Source organism: Cercospora beticola, chromosome 8, assembly GCF_033473495.1.
Source record: "Cercospora beticola chromosome 8, complete sequence".
NCBI classification, from domain to species: Eukaryota; Fungi; Ascomycota; class Dothideomycetes; order Mycosphaerellales; family Mycosphaerellaceae; genus Cercospora; species Cercospora beticola.
Window position 1 is genome coordinate 2,281,019 of NC_088942.1, and position 27,626 is coordinate 2,308,644.

General features: G+C 52.9%; 13 protein-coding genes across 13 annotated transcripts; 9 read left to right on the forward strand and 4 right to left on the reverse strand.

The window, feature by feature from the left end:
• Positions 1-843: 843 nt before the first annotated feature.
• RHO25_012140 (uncharacterized protein) lies at positions 844-1,455 on the forward strand (the record flags this gene model as incomplete). The annotated part of the gene is made up of 1 exon (XM_023603544.2): positions 844-1,455. One exon carries the CDS (start codon positions 844-846, stop codon positions 1,453-1,455), a length of 612 nt encoding a protein of 203 aa, XP_023454387.1.
• A 647-nt stretch (positions 1,456-2,102) lies between these two features.
• RHO25_012141 (uncharacterized protein) lies at positions 2,103-2,501 on the forward strand (the record flags this gene model as incomplete). Its single annotated transcript, XM_065603490.1, has 2 exons — positions 2,103-2,160; positions 2,209-2,501. The coding sequence occupies 2 exons, from the start codon at positions 2,103-2,105 to the stop codon at positions 2,499-2,501; spliced, it is 351 nt and encodes a 116-aa protein (XP_065459562.1).
• A 1,063-nt stretch (positions 2,502-3,564) lies between these two features.
• RHO25_012142 (uncharacterized protein) lies at positions 3,565-6,666 on the reverse strand (the record flags this gene model as incomplete). Its single annotated transcript, XM_023603545.2, has 1 exon — positions 3,565-6,666. The coding sequence occupies one exon, from the start codon at positions 6,664-6,666 to the stop codon at positions 3,565-3,567; it is 3,102 nt and encodes a 1,033-aa protein (XP_023454188.2).
• A 718-nt stretch (positions 6,667-7,384) lies between these two features.
• RHO25_012143 (uncharacterized protein) lies at positions 7,385-7,998 on the reverse strand (the record flags this gene model as incomplete). Its single annotated transcript, XM_023603546.1, has 3 exons — positions 7,385-7,597; positions 7,649-7,849; positions 7,915-7,998. 3 exons carry the CDS (start codon positions 7,996-7,998, stop codon positions 7,385-7,387), a joined length of 498 nt encoding a protein of 165 aa, XP_023454189.1.
• A 563-nt stretch (positions 7,999-8,561) lies between these two features.
• RHO25_012144 (uncharacterized protein) lies at positions 8,562-10,535 on the forward strand (the record flags this gene model as incomplete). The annotated part of the gene is made up of 1 exon (XM_023603547.1): positions 8,562-10,535. The coding sequence occupies one exon, from the start codon at positions 8,562-8,564 to the stop codon at positions 10,533-10,535; it is 1,974 nt and encodes a 657-aa protein (XP_023454190.1).
• Positions 10,536-11,510: 975 nt separating this feature from the next.
• APS2 (AP-2 complex subunit sigma) lies at positions 11,511-12,107 on the reverse strand (the record flags this gene model as incomplete). The annotated part of the gene is made up of 3 exons (XM_023603548.2): positions 11,511-11,612; positions 11,716-12,016; positions 12,073-12,107. The coding sequence occupies 3 exons, from the start codon at positions 12,105-12,107 to the stop codon at positions 11,511-11,513; spliced, it is 438 nt and encodes a 145-aa protein (XP_023454191.1).
• Positions 12,108-12,512: 405 nt separating this feature from the next.
• On the forward strand, positions 12,513-14,891 carry RHO25_012146 (uncharacterized protein; the record flags this gene model as incomplete). The annotated part of the gene is made up of 1 exon (XM_023603549.1): positions 12,513-14,891. One exon carries the CDS (start codon positions 12,513-12,515, stop codon positions 14,889-14,891), a length of 2,379 nt encoding a protein of 792 aa, XP_023454192.1.
• Positions 14,892-15,212: 321 nt separating this feature from the next.
• On the forward strand, positions 15,213-17,114 carry RHO25_012147 (uncharacterized protein; the record flags this gene model as incomplete). Its single annotated transcript, XM_023603550.2, has 1 exon — positions 15,213-17,114. The coding sequence occupies one exon, from the start codon at positions 15,213-15,215 to the stop codon at positions 17,112-17,114; it is 1,902 nt and encodes a 633-aa protein (XP_023454388.1).
• Positions 17,115-20,335: 3,221 nt separating this feature from the next.
• Positions 20,336-20,834, forward strand: RHO25_012148 (uncharacterized protein; the record flags this gene model as incomplete). Its single annotated transcript, XM_023603551.1, has 2 exons — positions 20,336-20,653; positions 20,712-20,834. 2 exons carry the CDS (start codon positions 20,336-20,338, stop codon positions 20,832-20,834), a joined length of 441 nt encoding a protein of 146 aa, XP_023454389.1.
• A 246-nt stretch (positions 20,835-21,080) lies between these two features.
• RHO25_012149 (uncharacterized protein) lies at positions 21,081-22,943 on the forward strand (the record flags this gene model as incomplete). Its single annotated transcript, XM_023603552.2, has 1 exon — positions 21,081-22,943. The coding sequence occupies one exon, from the start codon at positions 21,081-21,083 to the stop codon at positions 22,941-22,943; it is 1,863 nt and encodes a 620-aa protein (XP_023454390.1).
• Positions 22,944-23,083: 140 nt separating this feature from the next.
• RHO25_012150 (uncharacterized protein) lies at positions 23,084-23,932 on the reverse strand (the record flags this gene model as incomplete). The annotated part of the gene is made up of 1 exon (XM_023603553.2): positions 23,084-23,932. One exon carries the CDS (start codon positions 23,930-23,932, stop codon positions 23,084-23,086), a length of 849 nt encoding a protein of 282 aa, XP_023454469.1.
• A 263-nt stretch (positions 23,933-24,195) lies between these two features.
• Positions 24,196-25,296, forward strand: RHO25_012151 (uncharacterized protein; the record flags this gene model as incomplete). The annotated part of the gene is made up of 1 exon (XM_023603554.2): positions 24,196-25,296. One exon carries the CDS (start codon positions 24,196-24,198, stop codon positions 25,294-25,296), a length of 1,101 nt encoding a protein of 366 aa, XP_023454468.1.
• Positions 25,297-26,956: 1,660 nt separating this feature from the next.
• Positions 26,957-27,415, forward strand: RHO25_012152 (uncharacterized protein; the record flags this gene model as incomplete). Its single annotated transcript, XM_023603555.1, has 1 exon — positions 26,957-27,415. The coding sequence occupies one exon, from the start codon at positions 26,957-26,959 to the stop codon at positions 27,413-27,415; it is 459 nt and encodes a 152-aa protein (XP_023454613.1).
• Positions 27,416-27,626: the final 211 nt, after the last annotated feature.

Sequence of the window (27,626 nt, forward strand, 5' to 3'; positions counted from 1 at the left end):
GGGTCGAAGTAGGATCCCTGCTGTTGCTTTTTGACCGACTCTCAACTTCACCTTCGCTTGCGCGGCGGTGCCTATCGCTATGCGGCTTGATTCGAATGCGATGAGAGCGATCGGCTTTTACTGGTAACGTTTGGTAGAAGCAATCGCACAATTTCTCCATTGATTGGCTGTGGGCCTTGTTCGCGCTGACCCTGTTATCTCCAGACTTCTCCCGAAGCCGTCGCCCACAGAACAGCACTACACATCCGTGCTTCAGACAGGGATCAGTATAAGTTCCAATGTCACAATGCGCCTGCGAATGAGAGCGGACTTCTATCGCAATCTACGAGGTGTAGCTATGGACAGTGACGATGACTGTCCCAGGGACCGATATGATTCCGCACACTGGCGCGACAGTACCTGAATGGCATGTCTCAACATTGCGCGATCGACCAAGTCACCTAGCCTATCACCTCTCGGCGTCCATTTATCTCAAGCATTAGACTATGGCTCGTCTTCACCGTCACTCGTCGAGCCCCGTCTGGAATGTCCGTGGTGCGAACCACATCGCTGTCGTTTCTCACGAGGCGAAGGCAAGGTAGGTTTAGACTATGCAAGATCATCACGTTGAACGGCCGGACTCTATGGAGTCAGGGACGCTACTTTACTCTCACGCACGAGGGACAGAGCGTCGACCTGGTTTTCTTTTCGCAAACACCCAATTCACCTTCTCTTCGTTTCTCAGCGTCCAGCACGCCCATCTAATAGACCATCGAATTTACATCGTCCTGGTCGACGACACTCCTTTGAACCTTGTCACTCGCTACGCAAGGCCGGAAGCAAACCCACACACTCTCTCCCAAGATGGTTCAAATCAACACATTGAGCGCGGCCTCGCTTGCGCTGTTCGCCACCTCCGCCGCTGCTCTGCCATTTCACCTCCCCTCGTGGATGAAGGTCGCTCGACAGAGCGAGAACGAGCCATCAGCACCACAATTCCCCAACCTCTCACCTGGTCCAAACGAAGGCGTATTCCCAACCCAATGGCCAGCTCCTACCGGCACACAACCCGCCGTCCTCCCCACAGGCACTGCCTTCCCAACTAGCCTCCCACTGCCAACAGGAGTTCCATCTCTTGACACAACAGAGAACAACAACAACGTTGCCAAGCGCGACGCACACCCGCAACACAAGAAGCGTCAAGACCCCTGGAAGCCCGGCGTCTTCGTCAAGCAACGCGACGAGCAAATGGTCAAGCGTCAAGGCTTCGCTCTCCCAACCGGCACAGCCAGCAGCGGCCTCCCCGCCCCAACCGGTGGCTCCTGGTCTTCCTACGACGAGCCTCAAGAACCTCAAGCTAAGCAATTCGGCGGTGCTCGTCACGGCGGCTTCAAGCCTCACTGGGGTGTCCAGGATCCGGTCTACTCGGCTCCTACCCCAACTGCCACTGCCGCTCCTGTCCCTACTGGCTTTTGAGCGGCGACTGAAGAGAACTTGAAGCAGTGACGACGACGCCGTTACGACGCGACTGAGAGAGACCAGGGCAACGATCTGCTATCCTTCCCCGCAATTACATTGAATGTCTTCGATGGGCAGGCGCTCCGAAGCTGGAATTTATGCGGAGAAGGAATGCTGGCTGGCTTGCCTGTTCATCTACCCATTGATTGATTGACCTACTACCACCACCACCATTTAGCAGAACCCATAGCGCATTTGTAAACGTCGAGCGACAGTTTTCTAGATAGAGAGATAGGGTGGAAAGTGGAAGTGAGGGCATGCATGCATCCGTAGGTGATGCCGACGCAAACCTGTTTCTCAACAACGCGCTTGCCATTTCTTTCCTCACTTGTTACTTACTTCCACTTGGGTGCAATGTTCTTGCTCATTTGTGACTGATTCTTACCTCATAAAGAGGGCAAGCAGTTGCTTTCGATGCACCTGCTTGACAACCACCTGAGCACTGCCACTGCGTTATATTGCGCTCTTCTCGTCGCCTTCTTGACTTTCTCTCTCGACATCGCAGACATCAACATCAACACCTCCATTCCCAGACTCAGCATCAACATCACACAGCTTGTCTGGTATTCACATCTTCGACGCGGCTTCTCCATCAGACCACAAAAATGAAGACCATCGCACTTCTTGCCAGTGCCGCGCTTGCATTCGCCGCTCCGCTGCCAGGTGAGTCTCGCACACAAATCATGCAAACGACGCTAACACATTCTCAAGCTGCCATGACTCCGCCAGCCGCAGACCTTCCAGCGCAACGGGGGGAAACACCGCAACAAAACGACTCGAAGGGTCTCGGAGAGAAGGATATCGAGATCATTGTGGCGGTCCTGCTCGCATTTTTCTTTCCTCTTGGCTTGTTTTGGATCCGCAGACGCTTGCTGCCCAAAAGCCCCGACGATGCGGCACACGCGGCGAATATTGGCGAGGAGAAGGGTGTCGGCGATGCGAGGCGGATTCCTGCCGTCGCTGGGGCTGTTGGAGGAACGGGTGGTGTTGATGCCGGAAACTGAGCGATTTTATACCTGAAGTGAAGATATTTCAACCTAATGACATCTTCGTCTCGATCAATTTTCGTGCTCACTTTCCTGGCGGTTGGCGTGACTCTGGTCGTTTCTCCGGACATGGAGGTAGGTACAGTGCCACCCAGTATCCATCTAGGCCGTGGCGAGCCTTCCGCGGAATTCCAGAGACACAGAAGATCTGGTCGTTTCTCCGACATGGAGGTAGTTACAGTGCCACCCGGTATCCATCTAGGCCGTAGCGAGCTTTTCGTAGAACGGCAGAGCGACAGGAGATCAAGCTGTTTCTCCGATATTCGTGCTGCTCACCGCGCCAACGAATGTCCAACCAGGTCGCTATGAGGCTTCCGTGGAACGGCAGAGCGACAGGAGATCAAGCTGTTTCTCCGACATTCGTGCTGCTTACCGCGCCAACGAATGTCCAACCAGGTCGCGATGAGCTTTTTGTGGAACGGCAGAGCGACAGGAGATCAAGCTGTTTCTCCGACATTCGTGCTGCTTACCGCGCCAACGAATGTCCAACCAGGTCGCTATGAGCCTTCCGCGGAATTTTAGAAATACAGGAAATCCGACTGATTCTCCAAATATTGTATCCAAGGCACCCGGTCTCGCGAAGCGGGATAGTCGCATGATCAAGGTCGCGGCGAGAGAGCAATTCTCGACTGTTTTCTCTGTGCTCCCTTGAGCTTCGAAGCCAACGTATATGCATTCCATGCCAAAACAACATGTGTTATTGAACTGGAGAATTCAGTCGTTGGTTTCCTCCCCCTGCTCCCGACACCCCCTTCCTCCATAAGTTTAAGATCTTCAAAGGCAACACGAGTAACCTTGCAGCCGAAACTTGTAAGAGCTATAGAAACAGAGAGACATGATTCTCAATTTCTTTCGCTGCCTCTTCACGGGTGGCGCACGTTCAATCGTTGCAGTGTCATGGGTTTCTCAGAGATAGATTCTGTTTGATCTATGCACTGCCAAAATTACTCATCTATCACCTTCTTTTCACTTTTGTACAGCCTTGTCACGTGTGTCTCCACATCAAACCACATCATCAGCTTTAACTCCCCTCTTCCATATCTTCTGCCGCACCAATGCCTTCCTCGAGCACCTCAGGCAAAATTTCCCCCTTTCCGACCTTCTTCTTCCCATTCTCATACATGATCCTCTTCCATCCTTCCCGCTCATTCGGATCCTTGACGAATTCCATCGTGGGGAAATAATGCTCGTTCTTCTTCATCGTCGCCACCCAGGGGACATTATCGAATGTCATGACTTTGAGACGGAAATATGTGTTGTCGGGGATTTTGTTGACTTCTTGGAGGAGTTCTGGAAGTGTGTTGACTGGAGTGGCGTTGACTGCGAGGATGAAATTCGTTGGGGCGAGACCGTAGGCGTATGATGGGGAGCCACGGAATCGAGCAGAGACGTAGATGTCGGAGTGGATTTTTGAGATTTGTTGGCGGACGGCGTGGTGAGGACGATGAAGGACTGCGCCGCAGAAGACGAGGATGTGGTGGGTTTCGAGTTCTTGGGTGGGGACTGTGGGGATTGTGAGGGAGAGTTGTTGTTGTTTGCGGATGATGAGGGCTTTGAGGGATGGGTTGGTGTACATTAGGTCCATGTTTGTCACGCGGGTGATGAGTTGATCGTTGAGGGTGAGGATGATGTCGCCTTCGAGGAGGGACGATTCGCCCGGTTTGATTGATTCGTCGGCGTCGACTTTGCGGACCATGAAGAGCTGGTGGCGTTCGGGGTCTTCGCGTTCGACGCGGTCGATCCATTCTTCGGGCACGCCCATAATGCGGGCTTGGGACATTTGAATCGTCTGTGTCTCGAGGTTGAGAATGTTGAGTTGTGGGTTCTTGCCTGTTCGCACCTCGTCGATCACCGGGAGCAGACCTGGCGTAGAGAAACCGAGATGGTACTCGATGTCTTTGCCGCTGTGGCCTGTGCGCTCGCCAAGGTATGTGAGCCAAAGAGCCTGCACAGTGCCGTCTTCGCTGATCAAGACACCGCTGCCGCACTGCGCACTGAGCGATGTGTCTACAGTGATCGCATCCAGATTGACAGCACGGTAACGAGGAGTTGAGGCGCTTGCGGGAATAGCCACAGTCGTGATGTCCGTCACGGTGGTCTTCGCAACGACGGGCCGCAGGTTCTGGTTGAAGCCGAAGAATATCGTCGACTCTCCCTGCTTGATCTGCTCGGTGGCCAATTTGGCAGTTCGCACATCCGCCTGTACGAGCTTCGGATCATATTGAATGACCGTGTAGTTTTGCAGCGGGTGTAGGAAAACGACTTTGCCCTCTACGATGATCGAGTCTGCGATGGTGACTGAAATGTCGCACATGTCGTAGGGCACAATCGCTCGTGAGATCACGACCAGACCCTTCTCGGCATCAATGACCAGACCAAATCCAATCTTGCGAGCTTTCGGAAAGCCATCGAGCTTCAGCGGCAGAGTGACAGATACCCGCACGAAGGACTTGATGATGTCCACAGCAGCCTTGTGCTGCGCGCCGGCCATAGTGATGAAGTTGCCCTTTCTCGGGACGGGTGCTGTAGGTGGTATAGGTTCGGCCAGATCCGTAAAGTCCCAAAGGCCGCTCTCGTCGTTTCGGACCGCCATGCGCATGTTCTTGCTCCAATGCCGATCGACAAACATGATACTCGTGTTTAGCGTGTGCATATCTCGTAAATGCTTGTACGTGACTACCACTCTGCTGCGATCCGGGATCCCTTTCATGACCTCGACGAAAGTGTCCAGGTCAGGCGTGGGCTTGTGGTCAATAGACTGTATCAGCCACCCGTATTCAGAGCCTTCAAATCTGAAGGAGCCTGCAGCTTCGCAGCAGTATACGCCAGCGCCCTCTATCGCGATTGCGTATAGTCTCGCCTGCTGGTAAGACAAGTTGTGAAATGCAGCACCGGCAACTGATACGAAGCGATCGGGAGTAATGAGGTGGAGATCACCAACGTTAATCTCGACTTCCATGTCTTGGCCGCCTCTTTGAATCAATAACTTGACTTTGCCGCCAACGCTGTCGTCAAGAACGGCGTCCAACCTCACGAACTGCGTGAGGAGACTGTCGTTGACTTTGAGCAGAACATCGCCCTCCTCTAGCTTGCCATCTGCTGGTCCCTTAGGCAGCACGACTTCTGCTACGAGCATACCCGTCTCCTTCGGGAACTCTGCTCGCACCTTGCTTTCCCACTCCGGAGTGAGCCCAAGCCTTCGACATTCATCGAAAGGTTTCAGTATCCACTGTGTCTGAATTGTCCCTCGATCCACATGCTTTCCTTCTCGAATGCACTGCAGCGCTCGTAACGGTCGATCCAGAGGCAAAAAGTAGTCTGTTGCGGCGCCGTCCGATCTTCCACCGGCCTGCAGCGCGACTGCATGTCCATCGATGTTGACCACAGGCGATCCCGAAGACCCTCCACTTGCTGCAGCAGCGGCCTGAATGTAGTTTGTGTTGAAATCGCTGTAGCCCTCGCCGTACTCGGGAGCATTCCTGTCCAATCTAGAAATGACTCCAGACAAGATACTCAGTTTCTCTCCCGCATCGTTACCCACAACTCTGATCTCAGCGCCAACTTTTGCGAGGTCTGGCCTCAGTTCCAGCGAGCTCAACTTGATGTAGCGAATCTTTTCGGGATCAAAGCGCAAGATGCCGAAATCGTGTACTGGGTCGCGATAGACAGGAAATACATCGCACTCCTCGTGGTTATCGAATATGACATAACCCCAGAACGGGCCAGCGCCGACGACGTGACGATTGGTGAGAATGTATCCGCGCTCTGCATCGACAACAAATCCAGTGGCCTCGCTCGAGATGGCGCTGTCTGTGTCGAACGAGCAAGTCTGGCAGAAGTGAATGCTGACGACATTGCTGACCACTTTTTCGATTGTGGCCTGCCATTCTGCAGTATCTGGCCCGGAAGCTGGTATCACACTCATGGCGTCCTCATCGACTGAGTGCTGAGGAGACACGTGCCCGTTGGGTGTGTCTGCTGCTGAAGCTGTGACGCCGTTCTCGATCTTCTTCCCACCATTCTCCATCTGCAGAGATTGTGAAGGCCGTCGGACCTGTTTCGTGGGCCGCGAGGAGTCATTGCCGGCCGGGGGCTGCTTGCGCTTGGGCGAAGCATGGTCCATGTTGCTGAATCGGCGAGAGATTGATTGCAGGGAGATGCGGTTGTGCTGTACGGATGTATCTCTAGCGCGTGACAGAAGTGAGGGTGCTATGGAACTGCTGCTTGTCGATGCGCCGGGGCGGAGTGATCTCGAAGAGAGTGACGGGGTGGTAGTGGCAGTGGTGGACGCGGTGGTGATGGCTCGGCGGGACGCGTGGTGCAGCAAAGAGGGAGAGGCGCAGTGTTTGCTGAGGAAGGTCGTTGTCGCAGGCAGCCTGGCCAAGACTCTACCATGGAACATATAGAAACGAGAGGCGTGACTGTCGGCCTGGAAAAGTCGTCGCAGCATATGCACAGCGACGGCGGCGGCGGCGGGTCATCAAAGTGTTTGTATCACTCCCGCGCCGAGTCCGCAACACCACCAACACACCGCGCGCCTTCCAGGGGTTCGACGTCACTTCTGTACAGGTACATCCACTTCACCACGCGAGGCACATCCACTTTCCATTCATCAATCCATTTCATGAGCAGAACTATGTGCGATAGTCTGCTATGCCTGCGCGGCAGTGCTGCATCGTCGCGTGTCATCATGCAGCGTAGAAGTCGTTAGTCGTCGTAAGTGAGGTTGAAGGGTCACTCGCAGAGCGCCACCAAGTCTCCAAACCTGCCAGCCATCATGTGAGCCGGCCCAACACCATCACAGATGCAATGCAAGAAAGCAAGCAATATGCTGCCCACCCTCAATTCATCTCCACGTTGGTGTCCTCATCCTCGGCCTCAGCCTTGACCTTCTCCTCGGCAACCGGAGTCTCGCTCTCGACCTTCTCTTGGTCGTCAGCAGCAGCGGTGACCTTGGCGGGGGTCTTCTTCTTGGTAACTCTCTGCTTCTTGGGCTTTGGAGTGGCTTCGTCGCCGTTCTCCTCGCCCTCGACGGCAGCTTTGGCACCGCGCTTCTGCTTTCGTGTCAGTCTGGAGTGAGTCTGAAGCTAGGTCAAGATGCTTACCTTTGGAGTCTTGGCTGGTGGCTTCGCTGGAGTGTCCTCCTCGCCGTTCTCGCCCGCTGCCTCCTTCAGCTTCTTGAGCTCCGTGCGCTGCTTGTCGAGCCAGACTTGGCAGGCCTTCAGGGAGCGGCCTTCTGGCAACTTGACTTCCTTCCAGTTGATCTTGTCGCAGGAAGAGTTGATGATGGCGAAGAGGAGACCAAGCTGTTGGACTGTTAGCGGCATGCTCTGTGCTACTCCGAATTCGCTAAGGTAGGGTGAAGCGATACCTTCTGAACCTCAGTCCAGGTCTTGGAGTTGGCGGCCTTTTGTTCTCCGGCTTCAGACGCCTTCTTTTCTCCTGCGTCAGACATGGCGGAAGTGATTGCTTCTTGGATGAGGTTTTGTGTTGATTCAGATGTGAGGAGACCTCGAGGCATCAACCTTAGGTCGGGACTGTTGTGCTATGAGTGCGGGTTTCGTTGGGGTGTGGGAAGAGGAAGAAGAGGACGACAGAGGGAAGAGCGAGCTTAAGTGGGCGACACAGAAGTGGAGAGCTCACTTCTGAATAGGCTGCCATGTGAGTACATGATTGTTCGTGCAGCTCCTATTGTCACGGACCCTCAGCAGCTTTCCATTCACTCAATGAATGGCAGTGCCCCACTATCACGGCTCGCGCCACGCTACAATCCCTGTCCAACGGCCGACAATACCTGCACCGCTGCCTGCGTACGGCACAGCAGTTCGATAGCAGAAGCTGTGGTGAAGGCTTTTGCGCTCTGCAGTCACCCTCGCCAACATCAGCCTCCACATCGACGGACACTTCTTGAAAGCTCAAGCTCGTGACCGAAAAGTCTTCGCCCGCCGCGATTCTCTCAATTACACTTCACTTCACCTTGCCTGTGATCTGAGCATTCTGCTCAGCACACCATTTCACATGGCACCTTTCACACCGCCGTTCACCCCAAAGTTGTTTCGACAACACCTGGACTATCTCAAAGGCAAACGAAACACCACTTCACCAACACCTCAACCAATAATGGCCAGCAACAGCAACGACCACAGAGACTCTCCTTCCGCGTACGACTCCCCGTCACCGCAACACGCATCGCCTTCAGGCCGAAAGCGCAAAGCGGAGGCGACTGATATCGAAGACTCTGGCAGCAAGCGCCTTCACCTTGAGTCCGACGGAACAAAGAAAGCCGTTGACGGCCAATTGGTGCCAGTTGTCTCTCGCCGCGAGACTGATGCGCAACTTCTGCTCCATCAAGACCACCATGACTCGGTGAACACTGCCCGGGGTGACGAGAGCGAAGACGAGTTTGTCGACGCTGAAGAGGATGTCTTCACCTCGCGCGACCCTACCACGCTCGATTTATCAGTAGGTGCTGGCAACTTCGATGTGAGCATGGATGATGCGAACGACGATGAGCTCAGCGCCTGGCGCGCAGACCACACAGAGCCTCCGAGCACTTTTATGTCGGACCAGGCTGACGCAGACTTGTTGAGCGCCAGCTTGTTTCCAGAGCTAGGGCCGATGGGTGCTTACGCGTTGGATGGAGATGACATCGGCCTCGCTGAACCAGATTACGGACAGGAAGGCATCGATGACGGCATAGAGGCCCGGGTCAATGAGGATGATGTTCTTGATCTTACGCAATCTCGCCCTTTGGAGCGTCCTGAGATGAACACTAGTGGTGTTGCGTTCCACGACCAGACAGCGTGTGCTCAAAAGTTCGATGAGTTTGATCAGGAACAGCAGGCAAACGAGCCGGAACTCACTCCATTCATCAATGAAACTCAGAACCAGATGTCTTATCCTCCGGCAACGAATGAGGGTGATCAGGAAATGGATACAGATGAACCAGACCTCGATGCGTTCATTGCTGAAGCAAATGGAAAGCGACCATATGCTAAGCCCCTCGAGGATGAGCCGATGTCTGAAGCTGCCGTCGAAGACCTCGCATCGGCATCTCAACCGCAAGCACCTACTCACATCGAAGAGGAGAACGGAGTCCACAAGCTCGTAGGTCAGGATGGCCAGATTGACGCCTTCATTGTCAAGATTGGAGCCACACCAGAGTGTGATCCACAGCCACATGCCCTGCCTGGAAGCGGCGAGTTGGCTCACGAGCATCAAGAGCACCAGCAAGGCTACACTGCAGGCTCGGAATTACTCAATCTCAACTCTCTGAACGATCAGCCGGATCTTGAGATCGTTGCTTGCAACGACTCTGCCCTCGCCCAGTCCTATGAAGCACAAGGCTATACATATCAGGACCCATCCAAGCGCATCGCCACGCCTCCTCCACCAACTCCGGCAGCACCAGCAGCCAGCACTTCCAACTCCCAGGGCCAGATCCTCCTGCCTGACGGCTCTACCTACAACGTCTCCAAAACCAACGCGAGCACTGCCGTCCTCCGCACCGCCGAACTCGCCAGAATCGCCGGCACCGACGGACCCGTCATCCCACGAGACTTCTCCAAATCCTTCGAAGCTTACCACGCCTTTCACGTGCGCGCCCTCGCCTGCCGCCCTGAAATTCCAATCCCCTTAGCAAGCCACCGCTACTGGATCGCAATCCTCTACCCAACTAAGAAACCGAGAAACGCCAAATCCGACAAAGATTTCATGTGGATGAAGGGAAACCGTTTCTCGACCGTGTGCACCATCTGGCACAACTTCTCACTGCGTACAATGGAAGAGGATTTTGTGCTGACGTGTCGTGGGGAGGTGCTGGATATGAAGGATCAGGTGCAGGAGTTGGATTGGTTTGACAATAAGTTTGTGGTGATGAGGGCTGTGAAGACGGGAATGCTGGAGAAGATGACGAATGGGAAGCCAAAGGGGTTGTTCGGTGAGATTGGAGTGATTCCCGAGAAGAAGATTGAGGTTGTGGAGCTGGAGTGAGAGGGATGAGAGATGAGGGTTCTGGTGGTTGATTCAAGGAGAGGGTGGGAAATTTTTGAATGATGCAAGCTCGACCGATCCTCGCATCGAGCGGGAAGGGATCTACTGCGTGCGATATTGCGGAGAGTTCGCCTGTGAAGTTTCTGGAATTAACACACTGCGATCTGATTGCTGATCGCTTCGCTGAATGGCACGAATGAGGTCCTCAAGCAGAAGCAACGGCTTTGGTGCTGCGAGTAAGAAGCGATCTACTGCGTGCAATTTTGAGAGAAGAGTTGCATGTGAAGCTCCTGGACTAATTGGACCGCGACTCGATCGCTGATCGCTCCGCTAAGTGAAGCAGTGGCTATAGTGCTGCGGCTGACTGGGCTGCATTCGCAAGCACACGACGAAATACATCGTGAGCTCAATCACATCTTACTTGAAGATATGTAAGAGTAGCATCAAACTCCCTGAATCTTTCGCTAAAGTCTTCTCGCGGCTTTTTGCTTTGTCTGGGACTGGTCCTGCTCTGTGCGCTCCGCTCGGTGGCTGTTCTGTTTCCAACACCGGCGCTGTTCCGAGCCTTACATGCCTCCAGTCATGGCCCTGGCTCGTCAACCATTCCACGCCCGCCAATTAGACATCAAATTCGATGTCTCGCACGTGTTCATCCTCGGTCTGCTTCTCTGGCCATGAAATCCCTATGCTTGAATTGGTGCTATTCGTCCAAGCCGAAGCGGTCCGGAGGCGCGAGATGGGCTCGCACGCCTCGGATTCCTGGTATACGCATCTCATTCCACGGCCGATCACGATCGCTGCAATGACTCCTCTCCAGGCCCTCAGCACGAAGTTGCCTGAGCAACTGCGGCAGCCATGTCCCAATGCTCATGTGGCTCCATCATTTCAGCTGTAATTCTTCCCGGCATAAGTGGAACACGAAAAGATGCTCCGCCCTTCTGCATGCAACCCAGTCTTTCTCACCCCTCCGTTCTCCTACTCCAATTTATCCAGATGCTCCAATCGCGTAAGCACCACCTGTTTGCTAGTCTCCTGGATTTCGCCTGCAAGGAAGACTTCGTCCAGAATGGCATAAACCTAGCATTCCACCAAAGTCAGCTTTCTATGCTCTTTCCCTCAAATTGTCCGAGGATATCCGATCTCTTGTCCCATTTCCCCGACTCATCTCATTCGAACGTACCTTATAGAAGTTGAACACCAAATCCAACTCACACACATTCCCAAAGAACTGATCCAGTACTTCAACGAAGAAATGTATTGCTTCCAAATACGCTAACTCATTATCGTTTGCATCTACGCACGCGCAGAAGAATAACCCGGCGTATCGGCGATAAACGATCTTCGAGGAGCCGCGGAATTCGACGAAATTGGATTGGTGCTTTTGGTCACGAGGTGCTACGAGACGGTGGACTTCGCCTTTGAGTTTGATTTTGTCGTCGTCGTTGTAGGGGGAGTACCATTTCGCTAGCCGGGTCTTGCCTCTATCAAGAGGGGTCAGATTGTAGGGAGGTTTGGGGGAAAGACGGGGGAGACGTACTGGCGATTTTGGATTAGAATGAAGGAGATGACCATTTTGGAGGCGAGCGGAGATCTGGGAGAAGGATTTCGAGGATTGTGAGCGAAGAGGTGAGGTGCATTGGCAGTGCTCGTAGCTGGCGAGTAGAGCTGTGGTGTGTGCTGTCTCGTGGGCTTCGGCAACTCTAGCAGCCCGGTAGGGACTAGCGCTGGTATCACGTCTGAGAACATGAGACAGCAACGGCAACTCGAAAGTGCACTCTGCCTTCTGCACTCCATTATCCTGCTCACCAACCTACTCGTAGTGGCAGTCGCGTGCGCTTCTGCCCCATTCCAACACGCCGGAGGTAGGTGACAACTTTTGCGCATCTCATACCTTTGCATCGCTCACGGCCGACTCGTCTGCGACGCGTCGTGCAATGACAACTCAGCAGCTCAGGCAAAGCAGGACAACTCCACGCGATGGCCTGCACAGTCACTGTGCCATTCTGGCCTGTCTCCTATGACAATGTACACTGGTCCAAGGACAATCAGATTGCCGTACTCGGAGGCGAGCACGTTCTCATCGTCACACCACGTCTAAAGGAGCCCTCTCCCGGCCGCTTATGGTGGGACACGGAGAATCTCATCAGGATCAATGCCTTCATGATTGCCGAGTGCCCGCGAGCGCCTGCCTTGACAGATCGCCACCTGTCGATAGGTGAAGAACTCTCAATCTTTCAAGGTCAAGCCGCAGCGTGGTCGCCTTCTGGCCTTACGAGATTTCGTGGGAGCGCACTTGCTGTGCTGACGAGTAATCATGTTCTGAGTCTGTGGGCCCACGAAGCGGAGGCCAAGGAGACCCCGGCGTGGAAAAGAACTCTTGTGATCAATTGGGCTGTTCGCAAGTTCTACCAAGACCTCAACGCCGCTACGCCAGACAGCGCATTAGATGAGCGGGAGCTCGAAGAGCGATTGCAGATACAGCAAAGGATTCACTCATTCTCATGGATACAGCCATGCTACAATAACCTGGAGCGACCATACCCAGATCTTTTCCCAGGACAACAGTATCTCGTGGTTGCGACCGAAGGTGGCCACTTGTTGCTTGTGCGAATTGTTTCTCCATCCACTCATCAATTGAACAACCAGAAGAGCTGGCAGGCGATTGTGTCCGGGAGTCTGGCAATCGAACGTGCTACTAACTTGGTCAGCAATGACACTGCTCACACAACGCGGCCGACGACTTTGTTTCCTCCAATTTCCGATGATGATTACATTGCAGCTCAAGCCCTCGCAGTCGGCGAGTGGCAATCGGTTGGAAACGATGGTGAACGCATTGCGGCTTTGGCGTACATCGTAAAAGGCATGCTGTTCACCACTGTACTTACACATGATGCGAATGGCTCAGCATCGTTTGGCCCTTCCGAATCTGTGCAAAGATTACTCCACCAACGCTCCGATCTGGTGGGCCCTTTGAAGATCACTCAAGGAATAGACGCAGGCTCTGTCGTTCTATTCGGGCTGGACACCGTTTTTCATGGACAGCTCGTTCTTGACAAAGACACACGCACCGTCCGATGCGACTTTCAAGATCGCCACCTCGATGACAGATGGGATGATGTGACAGCTACGGCGATCACGAGCGGCGCCGATGGGGAAGCGCGCCTGCATATCCTCTCCCATCTGTCAAGTTTGACGTCGCCAACATATGCCCTGAAGCTGCCGATAGCCCCAGAAGCTAGCGCCACTGAGCAGCCAGCATGGCATCAAGCTTTGGAGAACTCCAAGGCAGCTTTTGGAGCTACTTACGATCTCGGAGACCGTGTGCAGGAGCGAACTTGGGGGATCGCGTGCGCTCCCGTCGGCGAATACACAGCTACCTGTGCTAGCATGCACCCAAACGATGTTGTTGCGTACATCATCAATGCCGAACAGGCGTCGTTGCTGAATATCACGATCGAATCAGAGACGCATGGGGACCCGTTGGAGCTGAGTGCTGACGTGCTTGGCATCTTCGATGGCCTATCGACAAGCACAGTCTTATTTTTCCTGAAACGGCACCTGGAGCGCAGCGCCGAATCGGATATCCCAGTGGAAATCTCGAGCGAGGGCCTGGTCAAGGACGTGAAAGGTTTGCTATCACCCAAAGTCAGCACAGGTCGCGGTCAACAATCACAAGACGGCGATAGTCTTGATGCGCTGCTGTCGCAGGCAAGAATCCGGATTTTTGCAGACCAAGAAGTGCGACACGCTCACGCGCAAAGAATTTGCGACTTGGCCGCAGAGAGCAACACAGTTCGACCCGATTGTATCATCACTATAGTCAGACAAGTTGCGGAAGTCCTGTTCGACTCATCCCAGGAGCAACTTCACATTGGTACCCTCAGTCTGTGCATGCGAAGGATCTATGACATGGCGTTGTCTAAGCTGGACAAGGACTATCTATTGGGCGACACCGAGCCCTCGGCGAGGGGATGGAACGAACAGTGCAAGATATGCCAGCAGCCAATAGTCTTTGAGAACTTCAAGTGGGCGAGGTGTCAGCAAGGACACCAGTTCAGCAGATGTGCGCTTTCGCTCCTAGCGATCCAGGAGCCCGGAACGACCAAGCACTGCAGTGTATGCGACCTGCAATACTTCGATGAAACAATCGCTCCAGACTTTCAGTTGGACGATCATGACATAGAGATGGCCGATGTTCTGGAAGGGGAAGTTTCTTCGACTACTCCAGCCAATGATGGGTGGGTCAAGATTTCACAAAGTGGAGATGCTACTGCACGACCTAAGACCACCCTGGCAAGACTCCTCTTTGCAGCATGCGACGTGTGCATATATTGCGGCGGCAAGTTTGAGGATTGAATGCAGCAGTTGTGTGACCTGTCGCGTTAGCCAATCTCTACCCGCATTCCACGTGTTGCTGGGACGGACTGATAACAACAGTGACTTCACTGCGGAAACGCTTATGCGCGCTAATTGTCGCTATGCACGTCTTTGATGTATCTCGTTCACGCGTCAAGCGTGATTAAGACTTCTCGCACAAGACAAGAGGTCTCTGCTCGCCGCGTCAGAGAAGCTAGCTTCTATCAGTGCGATATATTGCACGCCGCCAAGCCGACCGATCGAGCGGATTGCATGTAACCGCATCGACACGAAACTGCACGCGATAGGAAACTTCCCGCAATGGATACTGGGAGAGAAGAGGATCATGGTATACACATGGACAGCAATAGCATCAGATTTTCCAACTCGCCAGCCCGCAGAACGCAGGTCCAGCAGGTGCAAAGTCCAACTAAAAGCATACATCCCGAGCACAACGCCATGAATGATCAAACGGAGTCGATCCACAAGCAAGCGGATTATGGAATGCGAACGACGGACTTCTTCGATGATGAGTCTGGTGATGAAGGTGACGGGTTACCTCGAGCCATCACAACGGATACGTTTGACTCTAGATCAAGGTCTCGTTCACCGGCCAAGCGTAAGCAGATGCCACCTTCTGGGCAGTCATTTGTGTCGAGATGCGAGCCTAAGAGGGTCAGCATGAAAGCATTGGAGCCCGAATCGGAAGGATATCAGCGAGTGGATTCCAATTTAGATCGTCAAGTACCGAATCCTGATATGGCGGACACGGAGTCTTATGTTGGGTCTGTGGACGAGTTCTTGCCGCAAACGAGTCCAGGTGGATCGCAGCTTCCAAAACCTGCTGCGCGACTGTCTTCCACGACGCGGTTTCGAACGTCCGGGCTAGGATGGAATGCTGCATCGCAGGCGGCAAACTACCAGAACATATATGGACACAATCGTGGATCTTCGACGTACTCCGACAAAGTTGACCAAAGACTTGGCGTGCATCAGATGGCTTATGAGATGCTCATTCAGAACATGATCAATGACCCAGAGTTGGTGAGCAACAAGCGATCAACGCTGAAAGAACAGAGAATCTCGATGCTACCCGCAGCACTGCGCACATTCGACCCTCGTAGCCCTCGGGACCAACTTCCCGCAAATCCATCGCCAGAACGAACATCGTCCCATCGTAGCGGCAAGAAGGCTCGTTTTGTGCCTTCGCCCATTGATGTGGGTGATACACGGAATTCTCTCCCAAGCGACCTCGTTCGAACACCGTATCCACATTATCGAGATTATCGGAAGGATCTACACCGATCACCACCAATTCCAGAGAGTCCTGGTGCTCTACAATCAAGCGACAGTCTCCTGACCCTCAGCATCCGACGCTCAAACCCGAACTCTCGACCACGCGTAACGACGCTCACGATCCCGGCCTCGAATGACTACTCTGCAATACGGACGAATGAGAAAGGCACTACGGAGCAACATACTTCATCCCACAACTTCGACGACCAGGACTTGTTCCATCAAATTCACAGCGCTTACAGATCCCTCTCCGGTCCGTTTCTCCGTGCTTTCTCAGCGCGAAGTCTTTCTCGCATCGTAGTATCTGGTCCCACAACACGAGGCGCGGATACTGGGCACGGCTGGCTGCTTGATCCTCGGAGTCCAAGGATTCTAGCGTATCAAGGTCTCACGGATACTTTTTCAGAAGAGAAGTTCATGGAAATGTATCGCCGACCAGTGGCGGGCAGACAAAGATTCGCGTTTGTGCATTGGGCGAGACGGTTGGCTGGTGCTGGAGGAGGTTCGCAGCAAAAAGTTCGTTCGAGCACGAATGAGAGGAATGTTGAGAGAGATGCTGAAGTTGAAGCTGAAGCTCCGCAAGGACAGCCGAATGCAACGCCTTATTCTCCGAACGATTATGGGGAAGACGATGATATTATCTTTCGAGCTGAACAGCCTGAGGGTTTGGAATTCGTGGTCAGCTGGAGCGCATCGAGGATTCTTTGCGCTTTGACTGCGATTCTGATATTTTCGATTGCTGCGTGCTTACTGTGGATCTTCCTTGGAGACCAAACAGCGCCCTCTGAGCCTTTCACACTAGGTAGTGCAGGCTTTCGAGGCGCGGGGGATAGAGTGGAAAGTGGAGTCTTGATTGGGGTTCTGGTCTTGCTAGTCGGTCTCACGGGCTTCGGAGGGTGGCTGGGTGTTAGCTGGTTGGTGATGTGAGGTTGACAGGGCAGGTAATATGTTTCGTAAACTGTTGGAACTTTTTTTTTTCGAAGCAACGTAGCTTTTCTCGTAGTTCTTTTCTTAGTTCCTATGATGAGGGTTGAGAGTCGTGATGCCTGTCACTTTGACATCTTTTTCTAGACTTCGATCTTCGAAACTGGACGTGGTTGGACAAGCTTTGCAAAATGGCGTGCTTGATCGGGGTGCTGAAACGTGAGGCATGCAGGTGTTGTTTATGCTTGGGGATAGTCGTTGGGTTCATGACTCGCTTCAGGAAAAGTTTTTACTTTGGACTGGTGGCCTTGTTATAGGTCGTGTGCGATGTTCTGTATTAGCTTGTTGGTCATTGAGATACCGGATTGATGAAGCAAGATGAGATAAGTGAAGTGGAAGAAGTGCTTGAGGCACTACATTATTGTAGTGCTGCATCTCCCAAAAGCCCCATACCATCCATTACAGCGGTCTAACAGGTCCGCACCACGCTCAACACCTTGCACGTACAAATACATGTTTGTAGAAGTGGCCGTGAGGCCGATAAGTCTAAGCCTTTCTTTCTCGTGTCATTCCATTAGCTTCTCTTGCGCGTGTGTCATTGTCACCTCCCAGCAGCCGAACTGCTTCCTGAAGCCAGCCTCACATGGCAGGGCTGGGTAGGCTTTGCTTCTTTGGTCGAGGTCTTGCTCGCAGTGATCCTGAGGAAGATGCTGGGTCCGCAATTGTTGTCGTAGCTAAAGCAGCCGAGGCATAGTAGCGTGCCATGACCTATGAATGTGTTAGTCTTGAAGTTTGAGATTGGCGTGAAAGGTTTTGTGCGTACCGCAAGTACAGATGAAACTCGCTGAGGTGTTGTCTCGAGAACACTTGCAGCAGATCCAGGACATTGTGGTCGAGCTCCTCTCGGCAGTAAACTGGAAGCTGAGAAATGCTGCTAGGCGGCTGCGTTGTGTTTGATTTGGGTTTGTTCTGTTGCTGGTGCTATTGTTTGCCCAGCGCGGCAAAATAGATCGATTCGCCGACGTGTGCAGCAGGCTCGTCCAGTCACTGCTCCGCCGCTCGAGGAAAATCGAGCTTGTTGGCGTGCGAGTGGACGAGCGGGCAGGTCTTGACCTGTTCCTGATTGTGGTTGCCAAAGTCACTACGTCTTGTACAGCCCAACGCTGCCGATCTTTGTTAGAGTGGAGGAACAAATTTTATCTTGTGTTTATTAAGTGAAGCCTGATATCGTTTCGTTGTATGCAGGGCGAAAGTCTAAAAGGCATTGATGCTTGCGTTGTCTGAGTTTGAGCTTGCGAGTGAATGGCGAGCAGCAATCGTGATTGGCTGGCAAGAAGTATACCGCTTCAGCTGCGACAAGTGGATATTATATGAATGACTGAGCTCTGGAAAGTTTTTGCTGAAGATTCTGCTTGAGGGTGTGTGGATGCGACGGACGGGGTGTTGTGTCTTGAGTTGAGGCACGCTGATTGCGGCTGCCTTGCTTGCCAGTGGTGCAGGTTTGATGCGAGGAGCTTGGAGCAATCTGTTCGAGGCTGACACGGAGACTTATATGCGGTGGCGCGACATTGCCACAACGTTGGCGTTGGAAGTGTTCGTGGTCGTCCTCTGCTAGAGCTCTAACAACCTGCTTTTCTGCGGTCCACGAGCAAGCCAGAGGGTCAGCTTGTGTCTGCGACATGTGATCCATATGCCACCCGCCTGACCACATCAGCGGAGCGCGCTGGCTGTTCCCGCAGAATGCTGCACAAATGTATACAAGAGGCGCCATCTGCAATTCGCTGCGCTTTTCAGGATCATGGTCAGCAAGAATCTATGCAGTCCCTCGGGACGAAGTGAGCCATGTCGTGGCATCGTGTCGCCCGGCCGTTCTCTCTCATCGCAGAAGGCTGCGCGTTCGTGTGATGGGGAGAGACTCCCGGTCATATCGACTCTGGTCATCCTGCAACAAGACGGATGCAGATGCCGTTACAATAACAGCGATGGTGAAGAGGTTGTCATGGTGCAGTGGAGGAGGTTGTCCACGCTGCGGCAGTAGCCGTAATACCTGATTTCCCAGCTTGCCAATCTCATCCACTGTACGCAAAGAAGACACCGAAATCCTCACATTTCGCCGCGTGTGTCGACATCGACCAGTATCGCGCATCTCGTCGCGAGCTCAGCTATAGCCGTCGTCGCCGTGCTGCCGCCTTCGCCGCCGCCTTCATTCGCCAGCGCAGCGCGTGTCATTCCCGGGACGGACTGCTAGCGACTCGCGACATGTGGAACAGGAGCCATAGTGAATGCTGCATGGAGAAAGAGACTGGACAAGCCGCCTTGAAGCACCGCTGAGTCAACATATACATTGACACAGGTTGAGACCTTGACAAGTGTGGCCGGCCACGATGCAGGGCCACTACATGTCTTCCCACTGTTGCAGTCGCCAGGCTCTTTGAGACATCTTTCGTTCAGCTGTCGGGACGACCTTCCACCGGAAAGCAAAACAGAAACTAGAATGAACATTGCGAATTCCTCCGCCCAGAGAACTCGAGTGCCCTTTCGACCCTTGTCTCTCTGCCTTGTATGGCGTAGCTAAGGCGCTCTATCTCGACAAGCGACGTAATCGTGGATCAAGTTCGCGAGAGAGATCGCGACTTGTGCATGTCTTGAGTTTCCATTTTGCTGTCCGCAATTAGGATGACTTCGTGGAGAGGTCGAAAGCGTTGGAGTATGACACGAGAGGCCGTCCATCGCTGCAGTACTTTGCTTGCGACTGCGCGTTTCTTCGACCTCGCACACATTCGTTGCTTCTACCCACGCTTGGAGTCAAGACACTTGGTCCTGACGCGCTGTTGGCCTTTGCGTCAGATACAGAGTGAGACCACCTGCATAGTCATCACTTTAATGAATCGGAGGTTCATTGTCCCACGGGCGGTCCAGTGTTGTGGTTATTCACGAATCATGTGCGCTCGAAGCAGGCCCTGTCCTGCGGAAAAGCTACCGTACTAATCTTGGACATCATTTAGCGGAGCACAGAGATCTGACCTCCGGATTAAATACAATCTACGTCCGTCGAAGTGTTTGTGGCTGCGGGCCAATATCAAGCCGCCGGTGCAGTATCAGTAATCTTAAGAATAGAGTTCAGGTATACAAATAGCTTCGTTCCGCTCTTTGAGAAACCAGAATCAAATCGGATGAACATCAGAACTCTCCTTACAAGAACAAACGCACTTCCACGGCGCACCATGGCTGATACACGCAAGAATGTCCTAGTTGCAGGCATGGGCCACTTTGTCTCTGCAGATTGGGAGCAGCAAGGCAAAAATGGACAACAGAATACCAACAGGCAGACTGTGGTTGATGTAATATTGCCTCGCCTTCACCCTGCACAAAGATCTGACGTTTCACAGGAGATGGAAAGAGCGAAAGCGGAAGGCTACGATTACTCTCTCGTGGATGTGAACCCGGAAGACCCAGAAGACACACTTCGACGGATTAAGGAGGTATTGCAGAAACGACATTGTGATATCTTCATGATAGGCTTCGCGGTTAGAGGCAATCCGGTACGTTAAGCGAACCACCATTGATTGATTTGAGCGTTCAACCTGACCCCGCTACTAGAAATTCACATCAATGTTCGAACAACTTGTGAACACCAGTGTCGAGGTGTCGCCCAAAACCAAATTTGGCTTCTTTCCTAAGCCGGACGAGGTGTATTCAACGCTTGTGAGGATATCGTCGTAGAACGGTTCAAAAAGGCTATGGAGCATACCGGTTGCTGGGAGATCATCAAGTGTTTGATGTTGTTCAGGCAAAGGGATGTGCTGGTTATACTCTGCCAAGACGCCATGTGCGTGGGTGGGGCAGCCGCCCTGCAGCTTGCGTCAGGCAGCTCTCTACGCGGTGAGAGGCAGCCACTTTATCTTTTGTACACAACAAACACGTCTTCCTCCCAAGCAACCTCCTTTTTCTCCTTCGCACTCCTTCGTCATGTCAATCACGCCCGAAGCTATCTGGGCTGCTTCGCCTAGCACCACCCGCGGCCAACCCACACCTCTCTCCGCCGACAGCAAGGGCGAGCGAATAGCTTATGCTTCCAACAAGTCCATCTTTGTCCGGTCCATTGACAACCCAGAAATCGCGAAACAATACACCGGTCATACAACAACCACCTCCGTTGCCCGATTCTCTCCTTCAGGCTTCTACATTGCCTCTGGTGACATTTCAGGATCCGTCCGTGTTTGGGATAGTGTTGGAGCTGAGACCACGAAGGGCGAATACCACATCATCGCAGGCCGCATAAACGATATTGCTTGGGATGGTGATAGTCAGCGGATAATTGCAGTCGGAGATGGCAAAGAGAGATTCGGGCACTGCATTACAGCAGACTCTGGGAACAGCGTGGGAGAGATCAGTGGTCACAGCCAGCAGATCAACTGTGTCGATGTGCGGAAACAGAGGCCACTCCGGGCTGCAACAGGGAGTGACGATATGAGCATGTGCTTTTTCCACGGAGCGCCCTTCAAGTTCAACACAAGTGTGAGAGGGAAGCATGACAAGTTCGTGTATGCGACGCAGTTCTCTCCGGATGGCAGCAGCTTGGTCACAGTGGGAAGCGACAAACGGATATGGATATACGATGGCAAGACGGGAGAAGCGGTGAAGCAGATTGGTGAGGGTGAAGACGGACACAAGGGCTCAATTTTCGGTGTGAGCTGGAGCCCTGATGGCAAGAAGGTGGTCACAGTATCCGGTGACCAGACTGTCAAGATCTGGGAGGTCGACAGCGGGAAGCTTGTGCAGAGTTGGAGATTGGGCGAAGAGGGCAAAGTCAGTGTGCAGGATCAACAAGTTGGCGTGGTCTGGCCGCAAGGGCGAAGCGATGGTCTGATCATATCTCTGGACCTTGAAGGCAACTTGAACTACTTCAAAGAAGGTACTGACAAGCCTGTGAAGGTTGTCAGAGGACATCAAAGAGCCATCACAGCGGCGACGGCACCAAGTGATGGCAAGACTTTATGGACAGGATCCGCAGAAGGACGGCTCCGCACATGGGACATCTCGACTGGCTCCGCGGACCTTGTTGACGGCGAAAGTCATTCGAACTACATTTCAAGCGTAGCCTGCCTACCGAGCACTGGAAGTGATGACTCGCGCATATTTTCAGTGGGCTGGGACGACAGTTTGCGGACTGTTGATGCTGCTCAGAAGTCCTTTCTGGGGTCGGCGGTCAAGACAGAAGGGCAGCCAAAGTCGGCAACTGTCGCCATCATTGCTGGAAAGCCGCACACTCTCGTTGCCACTACAGCGGGCATCACTTCATATCACAATGGTGAGAGTGCAGGCGCTTTCCAGACTCCTGCGCCGGTGACAACTGTCGCCGCAGCTGGCAGCGTCGTAGCCGCTGGATCTGACGACAAGCTTGTTCGCATCTTCAATGCATCTTCGGCCTCGTCTTTCTCTGAAGTAACAACACTCAAGGAAGCGACGTCACCGATCTCAGCGTTATCATTCTCGCCCGATGGTAGCCATCTCGCTGTTGGGTTGACCAATGGAAAGATCTTTGCATACTCGAACGCCTCTGGGAGCTGGACTCTCGAGACGAACCGCTGGTCGGCACATACTGCACGTGTGACTTCTCTGGCATGGAGCCCAGCTAACAAGCACGTTGTCTCGGGAGCGCTCGACACGAACGTCTTCGTCTGGTCACTGGCTGATCCAGGCAAACGAGTGAAGGCGAATAATGCGCACAAGGAAGGCGTTGGCGCTGTTGCGTGGATAACAGATGACAAAGTCATCTCGATGGGAGCTGATGCTGCTGTAAAGGTATGGAAGGTTGCAGGCGTGCCGTAGGCGCATCCTTTTTGCTGCAAGCACGATAGATAGACGGCAGAAGGAAAAGCACCAATACATTGGCGAAGATGTGTGATCATCGTCAAAGTTAGATCGGATAGAAAACGGTCGTCACGACCATGTGTCTATATGCTCATCTTTCACGCCTCGTCTGAATACGATGGCGGCTCATTTTCATCCTCCGCGTGCCGCAAAGGCTGTGTTTCCTGCTCTCTTCTCTCTAATCGGATACTCCACAAAGCACACCCTGCTGCTGTCGTGAGCAAGAAGAACATCGCCAGCACAGGGATCAGCTGCAGCGTGATATGCACTGCGCCAAACCACATGTACTCGAACTTGTGCCCCTTGTTCTGAATAAATTGCTTGCGCTCCTTCCTTGAGAACTCCTTAAGTTGGAAATACCGCCATTGCATGAGTGGCCCAGCCCGGTACCCGGTGAGGATGAGAAAGAGCGGAACTCCCACAAACGGCACGAAGTTGAGCGGCAGAAGAATTACAAGCTCGATGATTTGTCGAAATGAAAAGGGATAGAAAGCCGCGCCCTTGTCTCTCGGTCCAAGTCTCTCATAAGGATCACTCTCCTCGAAGTTCTCGGACACTGCTCTCCGCTTCTTGACGAGATCCTCATATCCTTCGCCAACCATAACCGCGTCGAAGACGTCTACTTGGGTATGATCTACCAGCATACCTTCGAAGAGAAGTTGGATTACGACTGCTCCGATTCCAAGGATAAAGAATGTGGCGTTCACCCAGGCGGATCCATGGTAGTGGAATAGGGCCAGGAAGCCTACGATAGGGAGGTAGGCTGTCAAGAATAGAATTGCCAGAACGCAGGTGGAGAGGAGGGTCAGTGGGACCAGGCGACTTTGGAGGAGAGGCCAGAGGTAGCGGTGAGTGCTGAAGTACCAGATTCCTTTGAGAGGATAGAGGAAGGCTGGAGAGAAGTTGGAGTGGATAAATTGGCGGACTGGCTGTTGTGTTGGAGACATGGTTGCTGTAATTCTTGTTGGCTTAAGGGATAGTGTTGCTGGCGGCAGACGGCGGATTCGGTGCGCGAGTGCACCGGTGAGGTTTGGCTTGTTCTTAGCACTTCTGTTCGTCTGGAGTCATGTATACTTGTCTGATCTTCGAAGTGAACAACATGGTTGCCTGCGCTTGTGAACATGTGAAGCTGGCTGCAAGGTGACGTATGCCAAGGCTATGCTCGTGCTCGCCTTCGAAGCTTCATCTTCACGCGCCACGAGATCTGCAAATGGCTTCAATCCCAAACTTGAATACACTGCGGACTGGCAGACGAGGCAACCGACTTCGAGGACGACGCGGAGGACCGTCAAGCTCCGGTACAGACGATGGATCGATACGGAGTGACGAGCAAGCGGAACAGGCTCGCGACAGAATCATCCAGCAAACGGACGGCGATGCCAGCAGCAGTCGGATGAGCGCTGTCAATCTGGGCTATCTTGAAGACTCATACGCGACGCGGCTCTATCAGCTGGGCGATGAAGTACCGAGAAGGTATCCGATCATAAATCGGGGCACTTACGTCCGAACGAAAGCCATCGACAGGCTCGTAACACAGTTCCTGGAGACGCATCCCGATCAACGAAAACAGATTATCTCTCTCGGTGCCGGATCCGACACTCGTTATTTCAGGCTATGTGCTGGGAAGCGCAACGTTGTGTATCATGAGCTCGACTTTGAGGAGAATGTGAATCTCAAGAGAAACGCGATCAGAAATGACAGCGAGCTGGCGCGCATGGCACTGCCTCAAGAACAAGGCTCGGCGTACCACTTGCATGCGATAGACCTCAGAGTTCTGACGAACAAGTCTCCTCCTATCATACCAGGTCTGGAAGCGGATCTGCCGACTTTGATTCTCAGCGAATGCTGTCTCTGCTACTTTCCACCTGATCTGGCTATTAGTGTTGTGCACTACTTTACTATGAACATCAAAGCAAGCTGCGGCCTAGTTCTCTACGAGCCGATTCGACCCTTTGATGCTTTTGGTCGGACCATGATGTCAAATCTGGCCTCCAGGGGAATTGAGATGCGCACTTTGAAGAAGTACTACTCGCTGGATGCACAACGGCAGCGGCTGAGGGTTGCTGGATTTGAGAGCGGCCAGGGCGCGAGAGATGTGCATCAAATTTGGGAACAGGACGAGTGGATCAGCGATGCAGAACGACAGCGTATCGACAAGCTGGAATGGCTAGACGAGGTCGAAGAGTGGAAATTATTGGCTAGTCATTATTGCGTTGCTTGGGGTTGGAGGGGCGACAGTTTCACTGCTGCGTGGGCTGAAGTACATGGCAATCGAACTCAAGCCGAGGGTTTGGACGATGACATGATGTGATTGAGGGATGCTTCTTTTGCAACCGCGTCGAAGCAACATGACTGTATCGCTAGCAGGCGGCAAGACGGGAGCAATCTGTGCAGAGATTCTTGTGCTTCAAGCGCTGGCCGCTCAGGACCTTACCAAACACCGCGTGAACCGGCTACACATACGCTTCCGGTCCTCTCGAAAGTCTCCGCTATAGGACGCGCAAGCGTACATTCAAGCCTGAATGCCTGGGAACGAATGACCGTGGCCAAGAACAGCGCAGCGCATGCAATCGGAAATAGGTACTTTCCAACTCTCCCCCGGCATTCTTCTGTTTTGTTGTTGTACAGTTCATCAATTACGACCAATCTTATTATTGTTTTTGAAAACAATCACCATCGACATCTTTAGTGAACAACAGCACTCAGCATGGCACCCGTTGTCTGCGGTCTCGACCTTAAGGAAGTCCAATGGAGCAAATTCAAGTGCTCCAGCATGTAGAGCAACGAGTACTACCTTCGCCGAACGAAGTTCGTTGTATATTAGTGCGCTATAATCCTCTGTATAGTCTCCGAATCACTCGGAATAGCCGCCCTTTTAGGTATAATACCTCGCTCCTCTAACATATCTAGTAATCCCTAGCTAACGTATCTTTTAGACTACGTTAATAGCTAGAAACTCGTAGCAAGACTTAATCCGCAAGTTTATAGCTTTAACAACGACTATATCGGAGCTGCATCCTTCAATATCTTCTCCGGGATCTTGGTCGCGGCGATCTTCGGCTCGGCCTTCTTCCTAGACCTTTTGAATATAACCCCAAACCCACTGCCGTGGCATGTCTCCGCCAGGAAGTGAAGGAGGTAGGTCGTAGGGCGGAAGACGGAGTCGCTTGCCCTACGTAAGCAATGTCAGTATGTCAGTCAAAACCACACCACACAGCGGCCGCGCCGCTGTGAAAAAACATCGCGACATGGAAAGCGCGTCGTCGTCGCCTCCGGCTACTGCCGCCGCCGGCAGTGCCGCCCGCAAGTACAGGAAAGGGTACGAGAAGAGAAGGCGCCGCATGCTATAGTCAAAGTCGTAGTGTGTGTGTTGCATGTCTATGGAAACTGGTCCTCAAAACCACCATATCTATTACTCGACTGACTCGTATCTCGTTTTAGAACGCCTCGCTCCATGCCCTCAAATCAAGCTCTCGTAGTAGTGGCCGTCGCCAAAACTCGTCTTGAAGAGAGTGCATCAGCCCAGTATGCACAGCACCAATCCGTCATCAGGGTCCACCAAGTGAAACTTCACAAGAACCATAACCCTGCCTTCACTTTCTCTCAGTGTCTCAACGGCTGCAACAGATGTCTGCGAATCGATCGAGCGACTCCTCTAATTGGTCACGTCCTGTTCTACATCTGCCTACGAACCACAGTTCGTTATTTCTACCCACTTGCAGGATTTCAGACAGCTGGGGTACAGCATACACGAAGTCTCTTGTAGGTTTGATGACGAAATCAGCATCGTTTGATCCCTCAAAACTGTTCATCTCGGCTTCTTGAAGGCCGTTATGAGTTTCATCTGTCTATTGACTGCTCTCGAGAACTATAGGAAGGCCTTATAACATTCGCAGAAGTATATATCGTCACAATCTTCCGAAGCAGAACGCCGTCAACGCCACATCGATACCATCAAGAGCAGCAACACGATGCAACTAACGCTCGCTACCTCGCTCCTCGCGCTCAGCGCCTTTGCTCTCGCAGAAGCCGATGGCCCACAACATGGCCCTCCACCACCTCAGGGCGCCGCGGCAATCGAATCCGCCGTAACCAGTCTGGCCTCACAAACGAACTTGCCAGCTGATATCACCTCTCTCGCTCCTGCTCTTAGCTCTGCTGGTATCACTGGTGTTGTCATCTCTGGAAGTGCGGAACCTACTGGCACTAGTGGAAGCGATTCTTATGGCAACGAAGGTCAATCTGGAGGACAAGGTCAATCTGGAAGTGAAGGAGAGTCGGGCAACAGTGGCGACAGCAATGAGAATAACAACAACAACGATGATGATGACAATAACGGAGATCGCAATGGGGCTTCGGTTCCTGTACCGCAGGTTGTTGTTGCTGGTGGTGCTGCGGGGTTGGGTATGGCTGTGTTGGCTTTCCTTTAGTTGTGCTGCGGTTGTCCTTGGAGGTTGTGTGCTGTATGGAGTTGTCGGAGCGTAGTGCCATGTGATAATTGCTATTGCTTCACAAATCGGTCTCTGCGTCGATGGAGCTGCAAATACACTCGACTGGAGTGAGGTAAAATCGCGGCTTCGTGCGACTGAGGTTTCTGGAGGTTTATTGTACTATTAGAAAGATACCACCCGTGTGGCGCAA